The sequence below is a fragment of the Lissotriton helveticus genome, chromosome 7, assembly GCF_964261635.1.
Source record: "Lissotriton helveticus chromosome 7, aLisHel1.1, whole genome shotgun sequence".
Classification (NCBI taxonomy): Eukaryota; Metazoa; Chordata; class Amphibia; order Caudata; family Salamandridae; genus Lissotriton; species Lissotriton helveticus.
The window spans coordinates 501,971,408-501,996,265 of record NC_136068.1 but is presented as its reverse complement, the minus strand read 5'-3'; the positions used below and the strand labels follow the sequence as shown (position 1 = coordinate 501,996,265).

Below are 24,858 nucleotides of genomic sequence, written 5' to 3'. Positions count from 1 at the left end.
TAGCGTCCTACGGACTAAAGCGGGCACGTTCCCAAAGGCCTCCGGCCGGGTATGGCCACCATCAGGAAAAAAGGGGAGCTCAAGCTAACTGACATGCTCCCTAAGGGCCCACCTAAGGAGGACGGGGGGCCCTCACCCCAGGCCACACCAAAACATCAAACGGACTTGGGAGATGGAGAGGTGCCCATAACCAAATAATTTTTGGAGACCCTATTCAACTCCTTGAGAGAAGAATTCCATACATTTAAGCAGGAAGTTGTCGGAGAGGCTCGGGAGATCCGCAGGGATGTGGACGGCCTGGGCAAGAGGGTGGCAGCAATAAAAGACTCGGACCAAACCAAAGGCGAGGAAATCGAACAGCTACAGCAAGAACTTCTCCGCCTTCTAGATCAACAGGTGGATCTCCAAGCGCACGCCAAGGATCTCGAAAACAGATCTCGGCGCAACAATATACGGGTCCGTGGTGTCCCGTCCAAAGCAGAAGGGGCGAACATCACAGAATACTTATAGGACCTATTCCGAGAGATCTTAGGGGAACCGGCGTCTTTCGAAATCCGCATCGACAGGGCACACAGGATGGGGCTGGCAAGACGCGTACCTGGTCCACCTCCGGACATTTTAGCCTTTTTACCCGACTTCCCGCCTGAAAGAGAGAATCCTGCGAGAAGCCCGGCGAAAACAACCTCTCCAGTATCAGGGCTTCCCGGTGGCCCTTTTTCAAGATTTATCGGCCATCACACAGCAAAAAAGGAAGGCGTTCAGGGTCGCCACAACGTTTCTGCGAGACAAGGGGGTCCTGTACTTATGGGGACACCCCTTTCGTCTGGCCTTTAAATGGAACAGATCCCTCCAACAGCTGTGATCTCCTAAAGATACATGTGCCTTGCTATGCATTGAACACGACGACAGCCCACCATCACCGGGATCATCCCAGCAGCCCTCGCAGGGAGGGTGGCAGAGAGTAGGTCGCAGGAGATCTCTGGGGGTTGACCTGAAACCTGACGGGGCCACCTTGGCCCGGGAACGTGCCATGGCCATCCAGGAAGTGACCAAGGAAACATCGCCGGCGGATTGAGTTGGCAACAAGAGGGGGGCACATACGCACTAAGTCAACGCTGACCGGGGGGGGAGGGGTGGCCGGGGGGCGAAGGTGTCACCTTGGTTGCTCGCTCTACATTGTTTTTTCACCACAGGCTGGTGATACGAGTTTCTTGGCTCAGGACTATGAGGTGCTATTGGAGTTTTGGTGTTGGGAATGGGGATGGGGGTGGCCTGGGGTGTTCAGGCCACGAGGGAGGGGGGGTGAGGGGGGGAGTGGGCGGCCAGGGTTTGGGGGCTGGCAGCCAGTTTGGGTGGGGGAGGTAGTGCAGTGGTGGGATTGGGGGGAGTGGGAGGGAGTGGAAGGGGGGAGCGGGTTCTGGTGTGTCGCAATTCAGAGGGGTTCAGAAGGGACATCGGGGCAAGTCCGTGTCCCTGAACATTCGCGTAGTCCAGAGCAGATCTGATCATGGGTGAAGATGTTTTGCAAGTTCTAACCCTGAACGTGAAAGGGCTTAATAACCCGGTAACGCGGAGGGCCATCATATCATTCCTGGAGAATTCGGGTGCTACGATTTGCCTGCTACAAGAAACGCATCTGCTCTCCAGGGACTGGCATCGAATGCGCTCCAGGGCTTTCCCTCATCAATACTATTCCTCCACTATGGAAAAGAAGGCTGGGTTAGCTATTCTGTTTTCTAGACACTTCACGGGCCTCGTGGGTGACAAGATCGCTGAAATTAAGGGCAGGCTTCTTGCATATAATGTACAGGTGGGGGCAGGTCCTTGGTAATTGGGTCGGTATATGCTCGCAACACTAAACAGGTGGCTTTTCTCACGGGGGCCCGTTCAGATGTCCTAGCTTTTCCATCCCGATACACACTAGTGGGCGGAAATATTAATTTGGTGATGGTCCACGATAGAGACAGATCAGGTCGACGCTTTGGTGCCACTGGGGCAATCTCTGTGGAGGGTAGGCAGTGGTTGACTAGCAGGAGCTTTCTGGACCTGTGGCGAGAGATGCATCCCAACTCCCTGGGTACACATTCTACTCTCATGTGCACCACACGTATGCGAGGTTAGATCATTTTCTGGGGTCCCCCGACTTGGCTGCCTTAATAACAGACACAGACATAGTCCCGGCTGCACTATCCGATCACAACGCAGTCTCACTTACATTGACGGTCCCTCGCACGAAACATCACAGAGGCAGGTGGCGCTTACGGGAGGCCTTGTTACAACGCAACAAGGTCAGACAGCAATTACACAAAAGTATCACAGATTACCTTTACCTCAATGACAGCGCAGATGTACCAGTGACGGCGGTGTGGGGGGCCCTCAAGGCGGTGGTGTGTGGAGATCTCGTAGCAATAGCAGCAGCCGAGGCCCAAGAACGCAAAGACAGAAGGCAGGTACTTTCAGAGCAGGTGTTAGAATTAGAACAGGTACACAGCCGCACCGGGGCCCCTAGGATCTGAAAGCAGCTGAAGGTGGCCAGGGGACAGCTGGCGGGTCTAGACCTCGATCGTGCAGAATATGCAGCCTTATGCTTGCGTCACACTTATTATATGGGAGGTGATAAAACGGGGCAGTTGTTAGCAAGCAAGCTCAGGGCTCGGGGCTCGGGTCCAACGGTCTAAAATTCCAGTTATCCAGGGTCGGCAGGGGCAATTGCTTCATGAAGACGAGCAGATAGCGGAGGTGATTCGGGCATTCTATGCTTCGCTCTACGCCGCAGACCCAGCTATAGACCCGGAGGGGGGGGTCCCCTACCTTAATGAGGCGGCGGTCACAGCACTCAACGAGACTGGCGCGCTTTCCCTTGACGCCGCAATACGGACAGAGGAAGTGATGTCCGTGATATCGCGCCTCAGGCCTCTGAAGGCCCCAGACGGCTTTTCTGCCGGCTTTTATAAGGCTTTCTGTCCGCTGCTGGCGCCTCTTCTAATCAAACTATTCAACTCCTTCCAGGGTTCGGGCTCCATCCCTCCTGCCATGCTCGCTGCAGATATCATTGTACTCCCCAAGCCCGGTAAGGACGCCTCACAGTGCGCAGCCTACAGGCCCATCTCCTTGCTCAATCTGGATCTTAAAATCTTCACAGGGATTCTAGCGGCGAGGTTTGGACCATACCTGCCGGGCATCATAGAGCCCCACCAGTCGGGTTTCATTCCCAACAGGCAGTGCAGTGATAATACCAAGAGGCTTCTGCATGTCATTGATAAATCTCACTTTAATAATTCGGACGTGGCTCTCTTTTCGGTCGACGCCGAGAAGGCGTTCGACAGGGTGGACTGTGACTACCTGGACAAAACGCTGGTGCGCTTTGGCATTGGGGAGCGTTTCCGAGCATGGGTAGCCAGTACGACGCACCCAAACAACAATCTGCGATTATGGCATTGGCTCGCAACCCTTTGATATCTGGCAGGGCACCAGGCAGGGGTGCCCGCTCTCGCTCCTACTGTTTGTGCTATACATAGAGCCGTTTGCGTAAAAAGTACGAGACAACCCAGATATCGCTGGAGTCACCTTTGGGGGTGAGCCCCATACCATAAGCCTCTACGCCGACGACATACTAGCGGCAGTAGAAAATCCTGCACAATTGTGCCCGCTTTTCTGGCAGAAATAGACGCCTTTGGGAAGATCAGGGGGTTCAAAATGAACAGGGGTAAGTCCTTAATCCTTCCGCTAGGCCGGAACGCTCACAAATCAGCTGGCAGACTTAAGCAGTTCGGGGGACTCACCTCCCACATGTCTCTCCCGTACTTGGGGATCACTCCGACTCCCAGCACAACACAAACGGTTGATCAGAATTATACGGCTTTATTTGCTCAAATTCAGGGGGATCTGAAGAGGTGGCGGCAGCAACCACTATCCTGGTTGGGGCGAGTGGCAGCGGTTAAAATGTCCCTGCTACCCAAGGTCCTCTACGTGTTCCAAACCATCTCGGTGACTCCGCCGATAGGGATGCTTCAGAAAATGCAAGACGCGATACAGCAGTTTGTATGGGCCGGAAAACGCCCGCGGCTTCATAGTGACTTGGCCCGGCGTGCCCCAGCAGAAGGTGGCTTAGGTATTCCTGATCTTGTCCGGTACTTCCAGGCGACGCAGCTCCGCTACTTCCTAGAATGGAATCGCCCAGAGTCAGAAAAGAGGTAGCTGTTCCAGGATAAAGCGATGGCCCAAATGTCGCTATGGAAGGTCGCCTTTTTGAAACGCTCGGATAGGCCGTCCTATCTAAAGAAGTCACCTATCACCCGCTCGTTGCTCAAGGTGCGGGACATGGTAGCGGTTAACAGGGGCCTTACCACTTTCCCATCGCCCATCATGCCACTGCTTGACAACCCTGCGTTTCCCCCCGGTGTGGAGCCACAAGCGTTCAGCTAGTGGAGAACCTCTGAATGCAGGTCAGCAGGTCACTTGTTTGACTTAGACGGCTTTATCCAACTCGATGCCTTGAAGGAGATGTATACCCTGCTAACACCGCATCGGTATCAATATTTCCAGATTCGACACTGGCTAACGCAACGGGACGCGCAACCTCTGGTGAGCCGACGCCTCACACCGTTTGAGAAATGGCTCATCACGGAAAAGACGGATAGGCAAGCGATTACAGACCTCTATAAAATGTTAAGCCCGCCCATCTTCACCTCGCGTTTGGCTGGCCAAAAGCGGTGGGAATCGGAGCTCGGGAGGACTCTTCCAGATAAAGAGTGGCAAGATGTCTATCACAGGCACCATCATACAGCCAGGAACGTGACCAGTAGGGAATCGGCGGTTAAGATTGCATACTACTGGTACTGGACGCCGGTTCGGCTGCATCAAGTTAATCCAAGCCGCAGCCCCACATGTTGGAGGGGATGTGGCAAGCTGGGGACCTTGACTCATTTACTATGGGACTGTAAAGAGGTGACGGATTATTGGCAGGTAGTGCTAGATGACATTGATGCACATTTTGAGACGGAGATTCCCCGTTTTCCAGCCTACACACTACTCGGCCTACCAAACGCCCTTACTTTTCCACTAAAATCGATTAGGGAGAAACAAATGGGGTTGGCAGTGGGGGCGGCGACACACCATATCCTTTTGCTATGGGGCACCACAAGGAGACCTACGCACACAGGATGGTTGCACAGACTCTGGTATATATCGGGGATGGAGTGTATTCAGGCCACTCTCACGATCCACTAACTCCTTTACCACCACTTGGCAACCTTTCCTTACGCTACTGTCCGGGGAATTTAATGAGCTTACATGCCCAAGATACCTTCGATTTCTGAGGCTCACTGCGGCATCCTCCAGTGGGACACCTATCACAAGTTAAGGACGATGCAGGCAGGATTGTTGGTTGACTCCATGGAAGGCGAAGCAACACACCGGAGGAGGGGGGGAAGGGGGAGGTTTTGAGGGAGGGGATGTAGGGGGGCGGGGGAGTTGTTTGTTCAATTTCAGAAATTGGGATGCACGATCGGTGGAGGACTATCCATTACTTGCCCTCATGGACACGGCATGCTACCCAGTTGCATACGCGGCAATGTACTTGTTGTCTAGGGGAGGGGTAGCATATGAGTGCAGGGTTGCCTTTCAAGTCCATGTTTGTCATATTGCACTGTGTATGTTGCATCAAAATGGGAATGTCAAGGAAATCAGCGGGGTCATGGCCACACCTAGTACAGGCTGAAGACGAACTAAACCCTGCCCGATGAAGGCATACCGGAGTGAGGTATGAGGCATGTAAATAGTAGAGCTGCACCAAGCGCAGTCTGGCAGAAGCAGTGAATGTTCTGGGGGCCATAAGGGCATCACGCCAGTCCTCCTCTTCCAAGGGGCCCACCCAGTCCTCCCATTGACCCTGCAGTCGGTCCAAGGAAGTCGGGGTGTTGTTGATCAGAGCATGGTAAATGCGGGAAATGCAGCCTTTTCCCAGATCCCCAAACATAATCTGGGCTTCAGGCGGACTGTGATCCGGTAACCGTGTACCTGTTGTGAGGTGTGAGTGTAGGGCATCGAAATAACTGGTGCAGCGAGTATCTGGTTTGGAGACTGTCGAAGGAGCACCCACACACCGCCCAGTTGCGTGAAAGCTATGAGATGCCAAGCTCCAAAGCCCCAAAGCCTGTTCACTTCTTTGAGCCAGGTCCCGTGCCACAGGGGTGTACATTGGGTCAGTGTGTGTGTCCATTTGGCTAGTAACACTGAGCGCGTCACCTCCGGAAGACAGGAAGGAATAGGGGTCCCATATAGAAAGGAATGGATTCTGGCGAGGCCCAGCTCCCCCAGCTCGAGCCTATAGGCTGGATCGGACCACCCCCTGTTGAACCAGTCATGTATGGAGAGAAGTTGTGTGGCTAAATAGTATAAATAAAGGTGAGTCATCCCCAAACCCGCATCTAACGAGGGGATCCTGCAAGCACTGAGCACCAGCCTGGACCTACCTCTCCGCCACAAGAACTTGTTGGCCAAGCCGTCGAGCTCGCGGAACCAAGCCCTGGGAAAGCACATGGGGGTGTTCTGAAGCATGTAAAGGAAGCACCATCATCTTAAAGAGAGCAACCCTTCCCATGGGGTTGAGGGTCAGCGACTGCCACTTCTGGAGGTCCGCCTTGGCTCGCTTCACCAGTGGAGTGACATTGAGGGCCCAGCTGAGCTCAGTCAGCAGGGTCACCCAGATCCCCAGATATTTGAAGGATTGACGACATAGTGGTATTTCGGATTGCCAGTCAAAGCATTCACGAGAGAGGTGGAGGGGAACCAGGACAGACTTGTTGGGATTCACGCAGAGGCCCGAGGCCCGTTCGAAGGACTGCAAGATGCGAAGACATTGTGGGCCAGACCGGGCGAGTTCTGCTAAATAGAGGAGGACAGCGTCTGCGTAAAGGGCGATTTTTTTCCGGTTCAGCGCTGGGCCATTCCCATCCCCGCATCCGGTCGCAAGACCGCATCAGGGACGCCAAGGGCTCCATCACCAAAGCGAAAACCAGGGGGGAAATGGGACAACCCTGCCTCTTCCCTCTACAGATCGAGATCTAATTAATTGTTTTAGTCTTAGAACTTTATCTCTCATCCTGAAATGCTGTGATAAAACTGGATGAAAGATGGCCCAGTAGTACCTAAAAGCATCCATGTCCTGTCAAGGACTATTGTTCTATTTCCACTGGTGTCTGAGTTCATACATTGTTGAGTGGTTAAGTCCACTACCTTCATCCTAAGCAAAGTGTGTGGAATGCTATGCTGGATCTTCAACTGAAAGGTAATCAGGCAAAATATTTTTTGCCAGGACTCCAGTACATAACAATGAGGGTGAGTTGGGAAAGGATTTTTTCCTTTCATCCACAGACTTGTAGGAATGCAAATATCTTGATAATGTCTTGATTTATGGCCTGGCTCGCAGCAGAAGTTTACTTCCCTTTTAATATTTATATTCAATCCAAACTATATTCACATATGCAATTTTGTATTTCTTCAGAAGGCTTTGAACAGAGAGGGAAGTGACTCAACAAAACGTACTATCAGTAAATATGGGGCTTGTCTTTTTTTGGTTTGGGGCCTTAACTTAGCAGAGCAGGGATTGTGCTGCACTCCAGGGACCATATGTCTCCCTAGTGAAGATATGAGCAACCAGTTCACAGGGCTTGGTTTGTAATATCAAACACATGTTCACACTATGAGATACTGGGATCAGAGAAGGTAGTAACAGGTCGAACACACAATTTGCTCCTCTCTTGTCCAATTCAGCGGATTGCTTTAAAGTGTGTAGTACAGAATGCTTAACTATCATCTCCAATAACTCCCTCCTGCTACTCATAGGACTATTCACATTGTACTGTAAGTTGTGCCCTCTAGTTACAGGACAGAGGCCTATACCCATTCTCTCTTTTCTGACCTGAGCTGGTGAGATCTATACAGTTCAGAGTCCTGCATGTATAGTGAGACTTGTGCCATTCAGCATTCCCCTAGCTCTTGATGAATATATAAGAGAGCATTCAAAGAGAGTTAGCTAGTTACCAATGTATCATTTCTTATAATTAACACCTCACCATCCATGCCAGACAGCCCTTTAATACTATCCCGGTCACCTCATAAACCAACCACCAGTCCCAAAAGTGGAATAGATAACCAGCCCTTGCTGCTTACTAGCAGTTTGTTTGAGTTCTGTTTTTATATCTAAAGTGTTAAAATACTGTGCGCCTCATATAATTCTAGTTCCTAGTATTTCCAACATGTGACTTTCAAACTATTTAGCTTGCAATGAGATTAATATATCGTTTGGATAGTGCTGTTAAATAATATTGAACTACTTTGCTACACCAATTATTAAAACGTTTACATATAAGAAAGAGTGAATATTTTGAGCAAGCACTAATTTGAAGAAAGCCAAGAGCAGTGCTGTAAGAGTCTGTGCTTTACCGCAGTATCCACTTGTGGAGCACATCAATCATTCATCTTCATTTTATAACCAAACTTTGAGAAAGAACTAGCAAGTCTTGTTTCTTCATCTCACAGAGCCACTTCTATTTTGCTCGAACATACCCTGACCATCCTTTGTATACCTTTCTGTGAGAAACCTCCCAGTTAATCTGGTCAATGAGGATCAATAGAGGCAGAGACTCTCTGGTCTGAGACAAACTTTGGCAGGCCACAGATAATCCTTTGGTACAACAGTAGTGACAACCAATTAAAAGGAGACAACCATCCTTCCCTGCTGCAGCAAAGCTTCAGTGGCCATCAAGTGAACCTGAATAGACCCTGTGCACTTCCAAGAGCCAGCCAACCAATGCTTCGGGAAATATAATTAAATTGATTCTTGTGCTTTAATCAAGACTAAATCATTTATTTTTCTCATGTTCCCTCTGGGTTACTTTGATAGTGCCTGCTGCCACAAGAAGGTCCTGGAGGAGACAAGGGTCCTGCATCTGGGCATTACAACATTCTCTTAATTTATGACATCTGGCAAGCAACCACGTATTCGGAAAACCACTGGGTCACTGCAAGCTCCTGTTACTAATTTGGATTTCCACTATAAATCCAGAGTATTTATGCCTCCCTTTTAAATTTGACTATTCTTTGAATTCTCTCTTCAACTAAATGGTTTAAAAAGACAATCATTTATTTTTTATGTGCTTAGCCTGAATACATGTTATGGTTTGATCTTCAACCCTCCTGAGAGAAGTCTGAAAGCTCAGCTCCATGCAGCCAACAGACCGAAAGAGAGTATTGTGTAATCTATCTGCTGCAAAGCAAAGCTTATCTTGGTGTTAGACCCCGATCACTTGGTTTCAAATCTTTGCTAGTCTGGTATCCTAGCAAAAGGTACAAGAATATGTCATTCTCCCCATCCCATAGTGACCAAAGTGATTTATACTGCTCATTGAAGCTACAGCGAGCAGTCTGTTGGCCCTGGTGTTTTGCTTTTGACCCTTCTTTGCTTATTTTCTTAAATGTCTTTAGTGGGCAAGGACACTAAATATTCAAAGCAGTATTTGTTATCAACACTTCATCCTTTTTTTTAATTTCTGAACTAATACAAATGACTTGCTAATAATATCACTATCTCCACCACATTATTACAGGAAATCAAAGGTGCCTTGCTTTAAATCCTCTCTCACCTTTTCTCCTAACACATCAATCAGGAAGGGTGTCCTCCACATCCACACTCCTTTGGCCCCATGCTGGTTGGTCTTCCACTCTGGCTGAGTGCTGCGGAAGTTTCCTCTTTCCTATGAGTGGTGAAAGTCAGAGACATAGAATTAACAGGCAATGGTATCAGAATAACTACTAGCCCCGTGTTGTACATTCCAATCTCCCACTTAAGACTATTAAGACAGAAGGTAGAAAGGATATTTCCAAAGGTGGTTTGACCTCAGCCCATTACTAAACCAGCCATACCATTTTCCTTTAATATAAAACCTCAGCTAACTAGCTACTGTAAAACAGGAAAGACTATAATGGCTAGTTCATACATGACATTACTCAATTTACAAAAACAAAAAGTTATCTGTGTAATCAATATAAATAGTTTTGACTTTTTCAAATCTAAAAGAGGAGTTCTGATTGTCTGGGCTCACTAGAAAGATACTGTGCCGAAACTCGCCATGAACCCCAGTTCACCGAAAATTAGAGAGAAAAAAAAAACTATTAAGAAAAATACCAAATTAGAAAGTAAGGGGTAAATAAACAAAGTTTATTTTTTAGATAAGTCATCTATTGAAGTTAAGTTGAGGTTATCATATATCTATTTTTGAAGGCAAGCAATGTTTTTGCACAGTGAACAAAACAACTGCAGGTAAAAAAACAGAGACTTATCTACCATTGATAAGGCATCAGTCACTCTTGACTAAGCAAGCCTTTCAGCCACGTAAGAGAAGCCTACCAATATGGCACATTACTTTAATAAAAACAGAGAAGGGATCTCTCTTGTTTATAAGAAGGGACCTTGACAAATGTATCTTAACACGCCTCACTTCAAACAACATTCAGTAAATGTTCCCAGAGAGCTATCTTCCCAATCTAATCTCAATAATTTTGTCCCTCAAAACCATAAACACCTTATCATATTCTACTCCAGCCTGGGCCCTTCAACAATGTACAGAGCACCTTGGTTTCGTTACTTGTGTAACGATATATCTGTAAGAGACATTAGTTAGTGATAGATTCCTTACCTTAGAATATCCCCAGGCGTCAGACTGGTTCCGGAAAGTTCTTTGTCAGCAGTCCCCCTGCGCCTCGTACGGTGGCGCCGTGCGGTTCCGTGTCCGTTGCTGGCGTCGTAGGTGCCAAGACAATGTCACGGAGACTACCTAGGCCCCACCCATGCGCGCTGACGTCCGTTCTGTACACGAATTTCCGCGCCAGAAACGCAGAGCCTTGCAAGAAGCTGACCACTGGTGCCATGAAACTAGGGTCCTGAAAAGGATGACCTTAACCCTAGAAAATAGTTCATAGAACGGGGAGAATGGGTGGGGCAGTAAGGAATCTATCACTAACTAATGTCTCTTACAGATATATTGTAACACAAGTAGTAACATGTGCATCTTAAAGAGACACGTTAGTGATAGATTCCTTACCTTAGAATAGATACCCCAGCAATACCAACCCCGGTGGAGGGTCTGCGAACAAGATTACACCAGAAAGTCACGGAGAACAGAATGGCCAAAGTAGCCGTCTCTCCGGACTTGACTGTCAAGGCAATAATGCTTGGAGGAACTAAAGGACTTCGGAAAAAGGGGCAGAAAGGGGATCCACAGCCTTTGCTGTGCACCATGCCACAAATTTGTTCCACCTACAGGCGTACACCGTTTTAGTGGAGGGACGCCTGGCTGCCAGAATGACATCACAGACTTCGGGAGGGAGGTCGAAAGCTGTCAACTGTCGCCACTCAATCTCCACGCATGTAAGTGGAGACTGGACAGGTTCGTTTGGAGGACCCTCCACTGCTGCTGCAACATAAGATCCTCCCGAAGAGGCAGTCGGATCGGGGGATCGATCGCCATGCTGAGTAGCTCGGGATACCAATATCTTCGTGCCCAATCCGGAGCCACAAGGATTACTTGGGCCCGGTCGCTCCGAATCTTCTTCAGCACTCTGGGCAGAAGTGGTATAGGCGGAAAGGCGTACAACAGACCGCAGCTCCACTCGCGACGAAAAGCGTAGCCGAGCGAGTGCCGCCTTGGAAATTTCAACACGCAGAACTGATGACATTGTGCGTTCTCTTCTGAGGCGAATAGATCTAACAGAGGCTCTCCCCACTGCAGAAAGAGACCTTGCGCCTCGTCCGAGTTCAGACACCATTCGTGATCCATCATGCACTGGTGGCTGAGTTTGTCCGCCCTGGCATTCAGAGAACCTGCCAGGTCTTGAACCACCAAGGTAATGCCTTGATGTTCCAGCTATGTCCTGAGGTGCAGAGCCTCCTGACATAGGGTCCACAAACCCACCCCGCCCAGTTTGTTGCAGTACCACATGGCAGTGGTGTTGTCCATGAACACCTGCACTACACTCCCCTGGACAGAGGGAGTACGGCAAACTGAAAATGTTCTTGGCCTACTGTGAACCGCAGGTAACGCTGGTGGGCCGGCAGGACGGGGAGATGAAAATATGCGTCCTGCAAGTTCAACGCTACCATCCAGTCTCCAGGGTCGAGGGCAGCCAAGACCTGAGCCAGAGTCAACATCTTGAACTTCTACTTCTGGAGGAAGCGGCTGACGTTCCTGAGGTCCAAGATGGGGCGCAGGCCCCCTTTCTCCTTCTTGGGGACCAGAAAGTAGTGAGAATACCAACCATGTCCTACTTCTGGCCCAGGAACGAGCTCGGTGGCCCCCTTGGCCAAGAGGGCCGTGACTTCCTGCTGGAGAAGCACAAAATGGTCTCCGACATGCAGTGGAACTGAGGTGGCATGGCTGGAGGGGCAGTCTCGAAGGGGAGGGAGTAGCCCCTTCGGACGATTTGCAGCACCCACCTGTCTGAAGTAACGGAACGCCAGTGGGGGAGGTGATGGCGAACCCCGTCACTCACTGGCATGGGGTGTGCCCCCAAGCTCGGACCAGGATGGCTTTGAGGCGGATGCTGCGGGAGTGGAGGTGGACTGACCCGCACGTTGGCCCCCTGTCCCACCACATCGGGAACCACGTCCGCGCTGAGGTTGGTTCTGCGCAGGCTTCTAGTTGAACGAACGTGTTGAGGCGTCCCTTCCGTGGCCACGAAAGGAACGAAAAGCAGACATAGCTGGGCGCGTGGTGGAGAGACTCAAGGACTTGGCCGTAGCCTGGGAGTCCTTAAAATGCTCCAGCGAACTATCTGCCTTATCGCCAAACCGGCGAGTACCATCAAAGGGCATGTCCATAAAAGAACTTTGAACATCTCCTGAAAACCGCAACCAGGCGATGGAGGGCCACTGTCGTGGAAATCGCCCTACCCAGCGAGTCCGCGATGTTAAGGCCACACCGGATGGCGAACTTTGCTGCATCTTTCCCCTCAGCAACCGCTTGGGAAAGCACTGTCCAACCCTCCTTCGGACACTGAGGCAGCATCTGTGCAACTGTGTCCCACACAGCGTGGGAGTAGCAGCCCAAGAGGCATGCACGTTCACCGACGGCAGCCCTAAGCTGTCAGATGAAAACAGTTTCTTGCCGAACTGTTCCAGCTTCTTGGATTACTTATCTGGCGGAGCGGTAGGGATTGCGCTTTGGGAAGTGGAGGCTTGGATGACCAGGGTTGGGTGGGTTGTCAAAAAAGCAGGGTCACCCGGGCCGGGCGATAACGCCTAGTTACGTTTTTATCCAAGGGTCTAGACCAGGTGCCCATCAGTATGTCAGTTAACGCCTCATTGAACTGTAGCAGAGGCTCCATAGAGCCGGCTGAAGTACTTCAGTGAGGAGACTAGTTTTGAGGGTCACCGTAGGCAGGTCATGGTCAAGGGCCTCAGCTGCTCTACGGAGCACCACAGTGTATGTGGTGCCCTCCTCCATAGCCACAGCAGAAGGAGAAAGAAAACCAGGGTCAGAGGAGAGGTCAAGGCCACCTGCATCCTCCAACTCCTCTGTCCATTCCTGTTCCGAGCCACACGGCCTGAGACCCCTCCCAGTCGTCCCCTTCCACTACTGCCAGTGGAACGGGCTGCGGCGGGGGTGGGGGTGGGGGTGGGGGTGGGACACAGGGGAATATAAATGGTCGGGCGCCGGTCCGGCTCCATGTCCCAATTAGGGTCCCAACCAGGAGCAAAATTGTCCGGGAACCCGGGCAAGGGCGGTGGTGGAACGAAACCCACTGTGGCGCTGGGAACAGAGCTGTGGGCAGCGGCGAAGCCGCGGGTGGAGGACCTTGCGGCACCGGAGCCACCGACAGCAGAGCCGGCGGCAAGGGAGGGCCTCAGCTGGGACGGTGGTGCCCAAAGGCGCGCCGGCGGGAGCCCGAGGCCTGAAAAGGCAGTCCATGGCAGCAAGAAAATCTTGCACCTGGGCAGGAGTCGCCGACGGACCTGGATAAGGTGGGTAGGCCAAGGGACTCACAGGCTCCAAAGGAGCCGCGGGGGTGGTACCCCTGGCCCCCTCGTCTGCGTTCCGGAGACCGACGGGGGGGACGTCGGAGAGCGTAAACGCCTCTTCGATTTCTTATGACGTCTCTAACTAGATTCAGAGTGTGAAGACTTCGACCCCGAGGAGCGATGATGATGGCTCCGGGGTCGGCCCCTCAATCGATCCCTGGACCTCAAACGGCACGGAGAAGACTGATGGGCTTCCAGCAACTTATGGGACCGCTCCCATAAGGCCTTCGGAGCCATTGCCAGACAGTGGGAACATGACCGGGAGTCATGGTTGCGCTCCAGACAGTAGAGACAGACCCCATGGGGGTCAGCCACCGACATCGTACGGTGACAACCCCCGCAAGATTTAAAACCAAGGCATCCCTACGTGGCACCAGGAGTCAAGATTCAAAAAATGGAAGACAAAAAGTCTCAAAAGTTATTGAAAAAAGGACTAGGGTACGTGCTCTAACCGGATCTGCACTTTCTGGCGCGGAAAAAGAAAGAACTGACGTCAGAGCACATGGGTGGTGCCTAAGTAGTCTCTGTAATGTCATCTCGACGCCTACGACGACACCTTCCGGCGCGCAGGTATACTGCTAACAAAAACTTTCCGGATCCAGTCTGACGCCTGGGGATATTCTAAGGTAAGGAATCTATCACTAATGTGTCTCCTTCAGATATTTCAATAATTTACATTATCAATCTGAAACCATTAAGAAGTAGGGTGATATGAAAGCTTGAAACATGCCCCAGTTCAGCAATTCATAGATGTGAACTTACATGCTCACGTCAGACACATCATTGTATGCTCCACCATGTCGAAACAGTTAGAGAAAGAAGTGGTGTACAAATGAACATAGCCTTTATGCCTTGTCACAGCACTGTTATGGAATCTCACTCAGAGAACAGTACAAAATTAGGATCCTTGCTTATTTATATCATTAGGCCTGTCAGTTGAATTCAGTACTGTGAACCATGTAATCTGCTTATAACGCTTAAGAAAGAACTGCATATTGGGGGGCATGGCTAGCCAGCCAAGATAAATATGTGAACCTCTAGCACTTGCCTTGGACAAACCCTTGATTATCCTGTCGATCATATTAATCGTTGCAAATATAGCACGCCAGCAAACTCTAGTATGCAGGAGGCCCTAAATACTGTGAGGTGCCTGCTGTTCATTGCCACATCGAAGCCGCAATAGCGGCCTCCCTGGCGAGACACCTGTTCCCTGCGTGGGCCGGAGGAGAGCGAGGAGAACGCAACGACAGTCAAGTGGTTCGCCCTAACGCTGAACAGAGACACAATACAAAGTAACAATCTGCAGCAGGCGAGTGCGGAGCCTTGGGTCAGCGGAGGTACCCGGAGTCAGAATCCAGGAGCCCCAAGAGGTGGAAGCCCCAGAGACATGCGAGGCCACGGGCGGGAGGCCTCCGACTCATACACAAGATGCGAGGCGAGATCTGCATTAGCCCCACCACTGCAGCGGCAGAGATGGAGCCCAACATGGACAAAAACAACTAAAGCAGACCCAAGTGCAGGCAACATCGAGCCCCCGGGCTCACTTGTGAAAGAGGCCTGAGGAGGAGAGGGCTGGGAAATTCTGAGGCTGTGGGCGAGGGTTAAGCCCCGTGGCTACGCACAAAGCGAGCACAAGACTGCGGGCTGGAGTGAAGGAGCAGCCCGTGAAGCGGATGGTGGGGGAGAGGAGTTCCTCTTGCCCCGCTCATATGACCCAAAACCTCGGAGGACGGAAGCAGAGACCAGAGCAAGGTGGATCGGTGAGTGCCTGCCTGCGCTGCTGCTAAAAGGCCTGTGAGGAACCAGACTTGGGTCTCTGCCCAACGGAAAAGAATCAGGAGAAGTGGCGCACTTCATGAGTACTGGTGGTGTGTGTGCCTGACACCCTGAGGCTCGCTGGCACTGACCTGGTCGGGAGGAGGATAACCAGACAGCAGAAACCCCAAACACAGCGCACACTGCAATAGCAAAGCTCAGGCAGCCCAAGTTAAGACACCTGCAGGGTGGATTTCCTTGCAGCCTCTCTCACCCTCTTTGCTTGCTAGGGGAGAACAGGGTGCTAAACGCTCGCGGGTTGCAGACCGTGGGCCGCAGCCCCACAGAAGGCCTCCAATGCACAATAGAGCCCACAACGCCCGCAGATGGTGACAGCCTAGCTAAGTGGTAGGACTGCAACACTGCACTGGCGCAGCCAGCAGGCACCTGAGTGACATGCACAGAAAAGCAGCACACCCCCTATGGTCAGCACACCGCTCGGGTAAAGAACGAGCTAGCCTCCCGGGACACCTGTATGACCCCCGCACAAACTTTGCCATTTGTCACCTACGTACAAACGTGCAGCAAACCGCTGCGCAATCGGAGACCCAGGAAGCCGAGCAAGCATCGGAATAACAAGCAGGATAAACACCAACCAGGACACTCTCCACAAAAATGTACTCTGTCCTGTCTCTCTGCAGTGGAGAAGCTAGGTGCCTTCCTGGAACACACCCGGACCTCACTAGAGTCTAAAATAGATACGGTTGTGGCTGACATCACACTACTCTGGGAGAGGTGTGGCGCCGCGGCCAGGGCGACTGACGCTGACTGCCGGGGATCACTGTTCGATCCCCAGCTCCGGCGGCAGGGGTCTGCCTAGCACCATGCGACTCTGGACAATAGCTCCCTTAATCTTCTCAACGGCCCCCAGCGCCAAGATACCCCTTAGGGGGTGATTTGTGCGCTATACAAGTACTGGATTTACATTTTACTGTGAGCAGACAACCGCAAACTGTCAGGGTACACACCAACGAGCAAGTACTGCTGGATCGGAAACTGACCACTAGAAGCCACGCAGCAGCTCGACAAGACCTTGTGCATCGGGTAAACATGCTAGAAGATAAGCTGAAGGACGCAGACGGCCGATCCCGCTGAAATAATATCCGAGTGATGGGCCTGCCCGAGGGAGAGGAGGGACAAGACCTTGTTGCATATGTTGTGCGTTGATTGAAGGAACTGCTCACAGAAGACACACTGGCAGCTGAATTTGTAGTGAAGTGCGACCACCGAGTACCGGCCAGCAGACTGCATCGCGGGAACCAGACCAAGGCCCTTCCTCTTAAGACTGTTGAAATACAGGGACAGAGACACAGTGCTGAGGGAGGCCCGCAAACTCAATGACACTAAGATACAGAACTAGAAATAATGCTGTTTCCAGACAATACAATAGAGGTGCGGAAAAGAGGAGGATACTTTAGTGAGGTGAAACGTAAACTTCGCAACTTGAACATCCGTTACTCCTTCATCTTCCCAGCCAAAATTTGAGTTGTTACGAAAGGGCTTGCCCAATTCTTTGACACACCACCTGAGGACTAGGACTGGTTGGTAGAATCAGGCCTGCTGACGGAACCCAAACCAACTGCAGTCATACAGCTCCTCTGACAAGGCAGAAGAAATTGGCACTGGGCCTAGGACGCTTCAAGCAACGGAGACCACAAGCTGCGATCCCTGACATGGAACAAAGGCAAATAGAAAGGCAAGAGGCCCTCCATGTGGCTGCAGCAATCTGAAATAAACCGCACATCTCCGAGCCAGAGACACGAGCCACCCCTTCTCTGGGCGCGTCTGGGTCGTCGCCAGCCAAATCTAATGACTTGGACTCTCTGCTGCCGGACATCATGCCGCAGACATCAGACGGCATACTCTGAACAATCAGCAACGTACTGGTTTTTTTTTGATAATCAACTTTATTGATTTGTGGAGAAACAAAAACAACAGTACATCACATTTGACCATTAGCCACTGATATTTCAGAGTGTACCAGCAGAGGTTGTGCACATACATGCATATCGATCCAGATCTACAATACATAAACAGAACAAGCTAATCATCTCAGTTGATTTATCCATTTGCTCCAGATAGTTTTGTGTTTGGTTAGGCATCTCCTGGCCTCAAACAAGGGCTTCTCCTGGGAGGCACAGCCCACACCTCTGCACCATTTAGCTACTCTTGGAGGGTCAGTCTGTGCCCATTTCGCAGCCATGTCGTGCTTGACCACCATGGTGGCCATACCTAGGAATAGTTTATCTGCTCTGGACCCATCTAAGTCGTCCATGACTTCCAGGATGAGGTGTAGGGGTTTATGGGGCACCTGCCAGCCCCGGACGTGAGTGAGTTTGGATTCTATTTTATCCCAATACGGGTTAAGGCAGGGACAGGACCAGACCATGTGATAAAAGTCTGCTGGCTCCTGTCCACAGCGCGTGCATTCTGCTGAAGGACGCAGGCCTGCCCTATAAAGGTGCTACGGGGTGGGATAGCCGGTATGGAGAGAATATAATTGAATTGGGCGGAGTCTGGCTGAAGTGGTGATGAACTTAGGGACCATAAGTTTATCGAGCCAGTCTTCTTCCCCCAGGTGACCCAGCCATTCCTCACACTGACGCATGAGCGGGTGGAGTGTCGTAATGTGATCGCCCACCCATATTTTTCCCAGTTGTGATATGCCGATGTGGTCCCATCTTTTGAATCCCTCTGGTAATGCCACCTTCCCCAGCCACACACCCTGTCAGAGAGGCGTTTGTCCACTCAGGTTGCTGTCCCATTGTGTATGTTGTAGGGTCAAGCGCCAGGCCAGTAGGACTAGCAACATACTGTTAAGTGTATTTTTGCCATATGATGCGTAATTGCAATATTGTTCTATTAATGTGAATAACTCTTAACAGCGCCACATCAACACGCATGTAGCACCTGTCCAATGCACGGTGGAACCTCCACACTGGCGCAGAACACTCTTTCGGTTAAGTAATGACTAGGGTACGGCAACACCCTAAGCCCAAAGGTAGTTATCAATTGCCCAGAGATAACATGGACGTTATGTCCAACACGCATAAACCTGTAGCACGCAACCCAGCAGGCAACCACACCTAACAAGTTAGTTGCGGTTAAGCTCTGCAGTTTGGACTAATATCGACTACGTGTTAGCCCTCATAAAGTTATGAAGCACACAGTTGTGCCCCCAGTTCTAGAACTTTCCTTTGCCCTGGCTTGAAATCTAACCGTGTTCCCACCTTCCTTAATGAAGTAGGGCACACTACTCACTCATGGCACAGACTAACATCCTTATATGGACCGTGAAGCGCATGCACACACCCACTTGCAAATACTCTGTGTACTCATACCGCCAGCGCAGACAAGTAACAGGCAGATACAGGCCAGCTCGTGTATTCACACAGCATTAAATACACGTAGAAATGAAACACCATTCCCTACTTTATCAATCAGTGGGGCATCAAGAGGAAGGATCCATAGACAGGTTCTTAGACACCATAAGCCTGCCAGAAACAACACTGGTGCAGAGAGAACGGCTAAATGGCCAGATAACACCTGAGGAGATGTGCGTGCGATAGCAGCCCTGGTCTCGGGAAAAACGCCCGGTCCTCACAGGTTCCCTGCGGAATTCTACAAGGCGTATGCCAAATCGCTGGTCCCTCAATTGCACACACTGTACACAACGGCCCTGAGCGAATAGAGGCTCCCCCTATCTATGACTAAGGCAAACTTGGTGTTGCTTCCCAAACACAAAAAGTACCCCACAGACCTAGAATCTTATAGGCCACTAGCCCTCCTTAATGTTGATTACAAAGTGTTGGCAAAACTCCTGGCAGATACACTTGCACAGGTGGTCCCTGCCTTTGTCCATACAGACTAAAACCGCTTTGTGCTCTCTCTGAGCACCTCATTGAACCTAAGGTGCTTCTTTAGAGTTGCAACTTACTCAAAACCCCACTGGGCACGATCAGGATGCCTAATGTTAGATCTGGAGAAAGCTTTTGACTCCTTGGAGTGGTTAATTTTATTCGCAACGCTGACAAGATACAATCTGGGAGACGGGTTCATAAACATGGTGTGTCTGCTATACACTGCACCGACAGTCCGTGTAAAAACAGGTCCACACACATATCCGTCCCAGTACAGGTGAAGGGAGGGACTAGGCAAGGATGCCCGCTATCTGCCCTACTTTTCTCATTAGCCATAGAACCCCTAGCGGAGGTAATTCACAATGTGAAGGGAGAAGGCATTACATTAGGAGATGGCGAGCACACAATATCTCTGTAAGCAGACCACCTACTCTTGTATCTAAGAGACATCCACCAAGTCCCCCAACAGTTAGCGTACACGCTAGGAAACTTTGCCTCAATATCGGGCTAGGAGTCTATGCCTCCAAGTCTTGTCTTTACCCCTTCAGTGACAAATGTGGCAACCCGGGATATATATTAAACACAGTGTGAGTACGCTGGTGTGCAGACACATTCCGCTATCTTGGAATCAGAATATACAGGAGCCAAGCAGACCTACTTAGCCTTAGCCACGATCCATTCCCAGATACAGTTCTGGAGTACGCTCCCGCTGTCTGTAACAGGCAGAGTGGCCCTTACAAAAATGGTGATACTGCCAGATTCTTATATTACTTCTCAAACCTTACGATCTATGTCCCTCTCTCATTCTTCCGACCACTGGAAAAACGGATAAAAAGATTTTATATCGGGGAACTCCAGACATCGAGTATCGATAAACAAGCTATATCAACCTGTAGACCAAGGAGGTCTAGCGCCCCCTAATATAGAGCAATATTATCTAGATGCACAGTTGCAGTGGATAGCTAGAGGGCTGGTGGACCGTCACAGGGATGATACCACGTCTACTCGTGGGCCCCTGACTCTTTCAGAGCCGGTGGGACTGGTCCGCCCCTGTGCGTCAGCAAAAAAGCCAGATTCATTGCTGCTTAGTGTAGCATATAAATGCTACTGAAGAATTCTGCTCATCACCCGTAAAGTTGCCCCATACACACCTGCCCTGCCACTGGAGGGGACACCCAAGGGCGAGACAGTCACCACGGCTGCCGAGCTGCGGTGATGGAGATAGGCAGGACAAAAGGATACAGGGGACTTATTCTGTGAGGGTGCTTTGATCCCATACACAACATTAGTAAAGGAAGACAAACTGCCCCCAGGTCGTTTCCTAATCCACCGCTCAATATTGACTGCTCTCTCCAATAGCTGCGGTGATCTGTCCGCCAAACCCTGAAGCACCTCAACATACAGTATATGTAGGTTATGGAATGGGGGGGGGGGAGGGACACCTAATAAAATGGTTCGTCAGCTCACAACATTTGACTTAACGCCGCTCTGGCAACACTGGTGGGAAAATATGGGCTGCCAACTCACGGTCGCAGAATGGACCGCAATCATATCACATCCAGCATGAATCCCCAGGAATGCCTGCCTATGCTAAATCCAATTCTACATTACACACAGAGCATCCTGTAAAATTTTAACCAGTACTTTAAGCGTGGAGACGCTGCATGTCCCAGATGCTCGCCAATCAATGCAGGCTTTTTACATATGTTGTGGGGATGCCCTGTCTAGCTAACATACTGGAGAGAAGTAGAAGACACACTGACTCAATGTACAGATCGTGTCCTCCCATTCAAATGGCACATATACATTCTACACCTGTATCACAGAAACCGCAGAAACACAGTGACCTCCAGATTCCTTGACCTTGAGATAACGATAGCAAAAAGACTGATCACCAAGAGGTGGAAGGCCCCTGATTCCCCTCACATAATAGCGTGGCAACGCTCGCTGTTAGCATGGGCAAAAGCAAAAAGCGTGACCCTTCGCCAAGAAGACACCCTGCGTGTTCGCAAGACCCCCCTCACCACCAGCTGGGATGAGATATTGACTGAGCTACAAAACAAGCACAACACTACCACGCCTCCTCTAAGCCCCACCAATGATTCACCCTAACAAAGGCAAACAAGAGGAGGCACGAGGCCCAGAGGAAAAAAACCAGGGATAAGGCAAAGTGATACGAAGGAGCCCATAGACCACCTCACACCATGCCATGAACACATAAGGCGAGCAGATTGCCATCTGAGCTATACACAATAGAGGCAGCGATTGAGTGCACCAGGAGCATGTCCCAATGGTATGACAGGCTACCTATTATGTTTTGTTTTGTCCCTGTTTAATTATAACCCACATTGACAGTTAAAAGAGCAGAAAGTGCTAAACGAGCACACTGACAACACGTAGCATGCATTTACCCAACAACTGGTTTGAGCAGGCGCTAATTATAAAGGTTGTAATCTGTTACTTACAGGTGCTGATATGTTGACAGCACCATTGTTGTACATTTGTTGAGCATCTAATCGCAATTGTGACAACTGTTCATACGCTGCAAATGTATTTAGTACATGTATTTTAAGAGGTGCAACCAGACTAATTAAAAATTCAAACAGGTCTGTACTATTCATGAAAATGTGAAAACCAAATAAAGAAATGTAAACAAAAAAGAAACAGAACTGCATATTATATTCTACAGCACTGTACAGTTTCCAGTCACTGTTAACCAACCACATTCCAAACTGTGTTGTTGGTCAAAATGGCAGTGCCACTTCAGCCCTGCCTTGTGGGTTGCACCACTTAACTAGTGATCTCACTGAGCTGGGTAATCGATTGTGGCATGAATTTACAGTCAATGGAATGTGCTGTTCCATAGGTCTTGCTTAACGAGAAGAGCACACCTTGTTGTTGCTAATTCTGTGCAGGAAGGATGTGTGCTGGAAATCCCAATACCTCGCAATCCCCCCTTATTTTGTACTGAACTTACAGTCACCTGCAGAAAATACACCATTGTGTACTACAACTAATGTTAGGGATAATAAATTTGATCCTGTAACCAACAAACTACTGTCCAAGTATGGATAAACAGAGGCAGGCTTCAAATCAACACTGAAAAAAGCAATGTCATAATGCTCAGTCCAATAAGACTACAAAAAATTGCCAATGAAGAAGGCAAGCCTTCATTAAAAGACATCATCCATATACCAACCAATATAGTTGAAAGCCTTTGTGTGTGGCTAGAAAAGATCTTGTAGTGAAATACTTTCATCTTATCTATATATATAAAAACGAATGTATGTCGGTCTGTCTGTTTGTTTGTCCTTTAAGCATTACTACACCATTCATCCAATCGCCATGAAACTTTGGGAAGTTGTTGAGTACACTCCCGCGAAGGTTTCGGGCATAAATTTGTTTTAAATATCGGCCCCCAGGGCCCTCATAATCTTTCGAATACTGATGTACGCACCAGACGGAAAAACAACAAATCGTGTATCCACAAGCACTCGAATAAATAAATAGAATTAAAACACCATTCATCCGATCGCCATGAAACTTTGGGAAGTTGTTGAGTACATTCCCGCGAAGGTTTCTGGCATAAATATTTTTTTTAATCGGCCCCCAGGGCACTCATAATCTTTCGAATACTGATGTACGCACAAGACGGAAAAACAAAAAATAGTGTATCCACAAGCACCCGAATAAATAAATAGAATTAAAACAGCATTCATCCGATCGCCAGGAAACTTTGGGAAGTTGTTGAGTACACTCCCGCGAAGGTTTCTGGCATAATTGTTTTTTACATATCGGCCCCCCAGGGCCCTCATAATCTTTCGAATACTGATGTACGCACCAGGCGGAAAAACAAAAAATCGTGTATCCACAAGCACTCGTATAAATAAATAGAATTAAACCGACTTTGAAATGTTTTCCATATTAAAAAGAATAAGTTTCAATAAAAATAACACAATGTAAATTGAATGTTATCATAAGGAGTTTCCTTGAATTTCCTTTCTTCGGAGATCGCAGCAACGCCAGAGGGGTAGGCTAGTTTCTAAATAAACCAAGAGACTTTGGGAGTAGCTTTGAACAAATCCAGGTTGGACGACTGTACACATCGTGTGTAGAAGTGGTTACCCGAAAATGGGTATCTAGCTGGTCTATGGAATCAAGAAAATAAGTCCATGGCCCTCATTATGTAAACGTACTACCACCGGGATGGACAGTATTTTTACTCAACTGGGGAGTGAAGCCTTGGCAGAGAGAATTACATTGGCACTCTCCCGCCCGAGGTGGGAGGGACATAGGGCTGATGGACTCCGTTCCCAGGCATATGGCCATTTTCACTTTGTCTCCAAGAAGCCCTGATCCATCAATTTGAGCAAATGCTAATGACTAAAAAAGTGGACGTCACCATTAAAGCCTATATTACATTTAATTTTGGCATCTGCCGCTCCCCAGTCCTCTACCAGGCTCCTTTTTCTCCAGCAGGGCAGAAAGCAGTGTCACAGAGTTGGCTCTCACACAACTGAACACCATTACTTGCTTCTCACAATACAGACAGCATGATGCAGTGTCCCGCCAAGGACCAAACCTCCTGTAGTGGGCTCCCTTCCGTGCGTTTCTCACCATACTCCTCAGTTTTCTCAATGTGTGATTCAGAAGGCCAGCAGTACCCTTGCATTGGCCTCCTATGATGGAAATCATGCAGACCGGATACTTGTCGACCCCCGCTCCCTGTAAGCAGGTCTTAATGGCCTCCTCGTATATGACCATGCATCCATCTTTGTCTAGTCCAACCAGCTGCACTGCCTCCCCATGTGGCTGTGTCAGATCTCTCCGGACCTGCAGAAAACATGAATAAAGCACAAGAGATTACAAGAAATCCTGGGAAATGCTGGCTCAAGACCTCTTACTACTGCGCAGACGGATCACAATCCTGTGTGTTTGTCCAGTTTATATTTTACAATAAAACTCTCTCTCTATCTTCCTCTAGTGCCCTTAAAAAGTAGATAATACAATATATTTTTGCAGTGGTGAGGCACAAACTTTGCAATAAACAAAAAAGTGATGCAGTCTATAGAGCTTAAACATAATCAGGCAATTTAAACAAGCACT

General features: G+C 49.6%; 1 protein-coding gene across 1 annotated transcript in view; it reads right to left on the bottom strand.

Annotated features, from left to right (window-relative positions):
• Nucleotides 1-24,858, bottom strand: part of LOC144768683 (RING finger protein 112-like) — a 352,704-nt gene that overhangs the window by 210,382 nt on the left and 117,464 nt on the right. The window contains exons 7-8 of the mRNA XM_078652512.1: nucleotides 24,370-24,585; nucleotides 9,645-9,755 (exon numbers count right to left, since the gene is read on the bottom strand). Of these exons, the coding sequence (XP_078508638.1) occupies nucleotides 9,645-9,755; nucleotides 24,370-24,585 (327 nt within the window). The remainder of the gene's footprint in view (nucleotides 1-9,644; nucleotides 9,756-24,369; nucleotides 24,586-24,858) is intronic.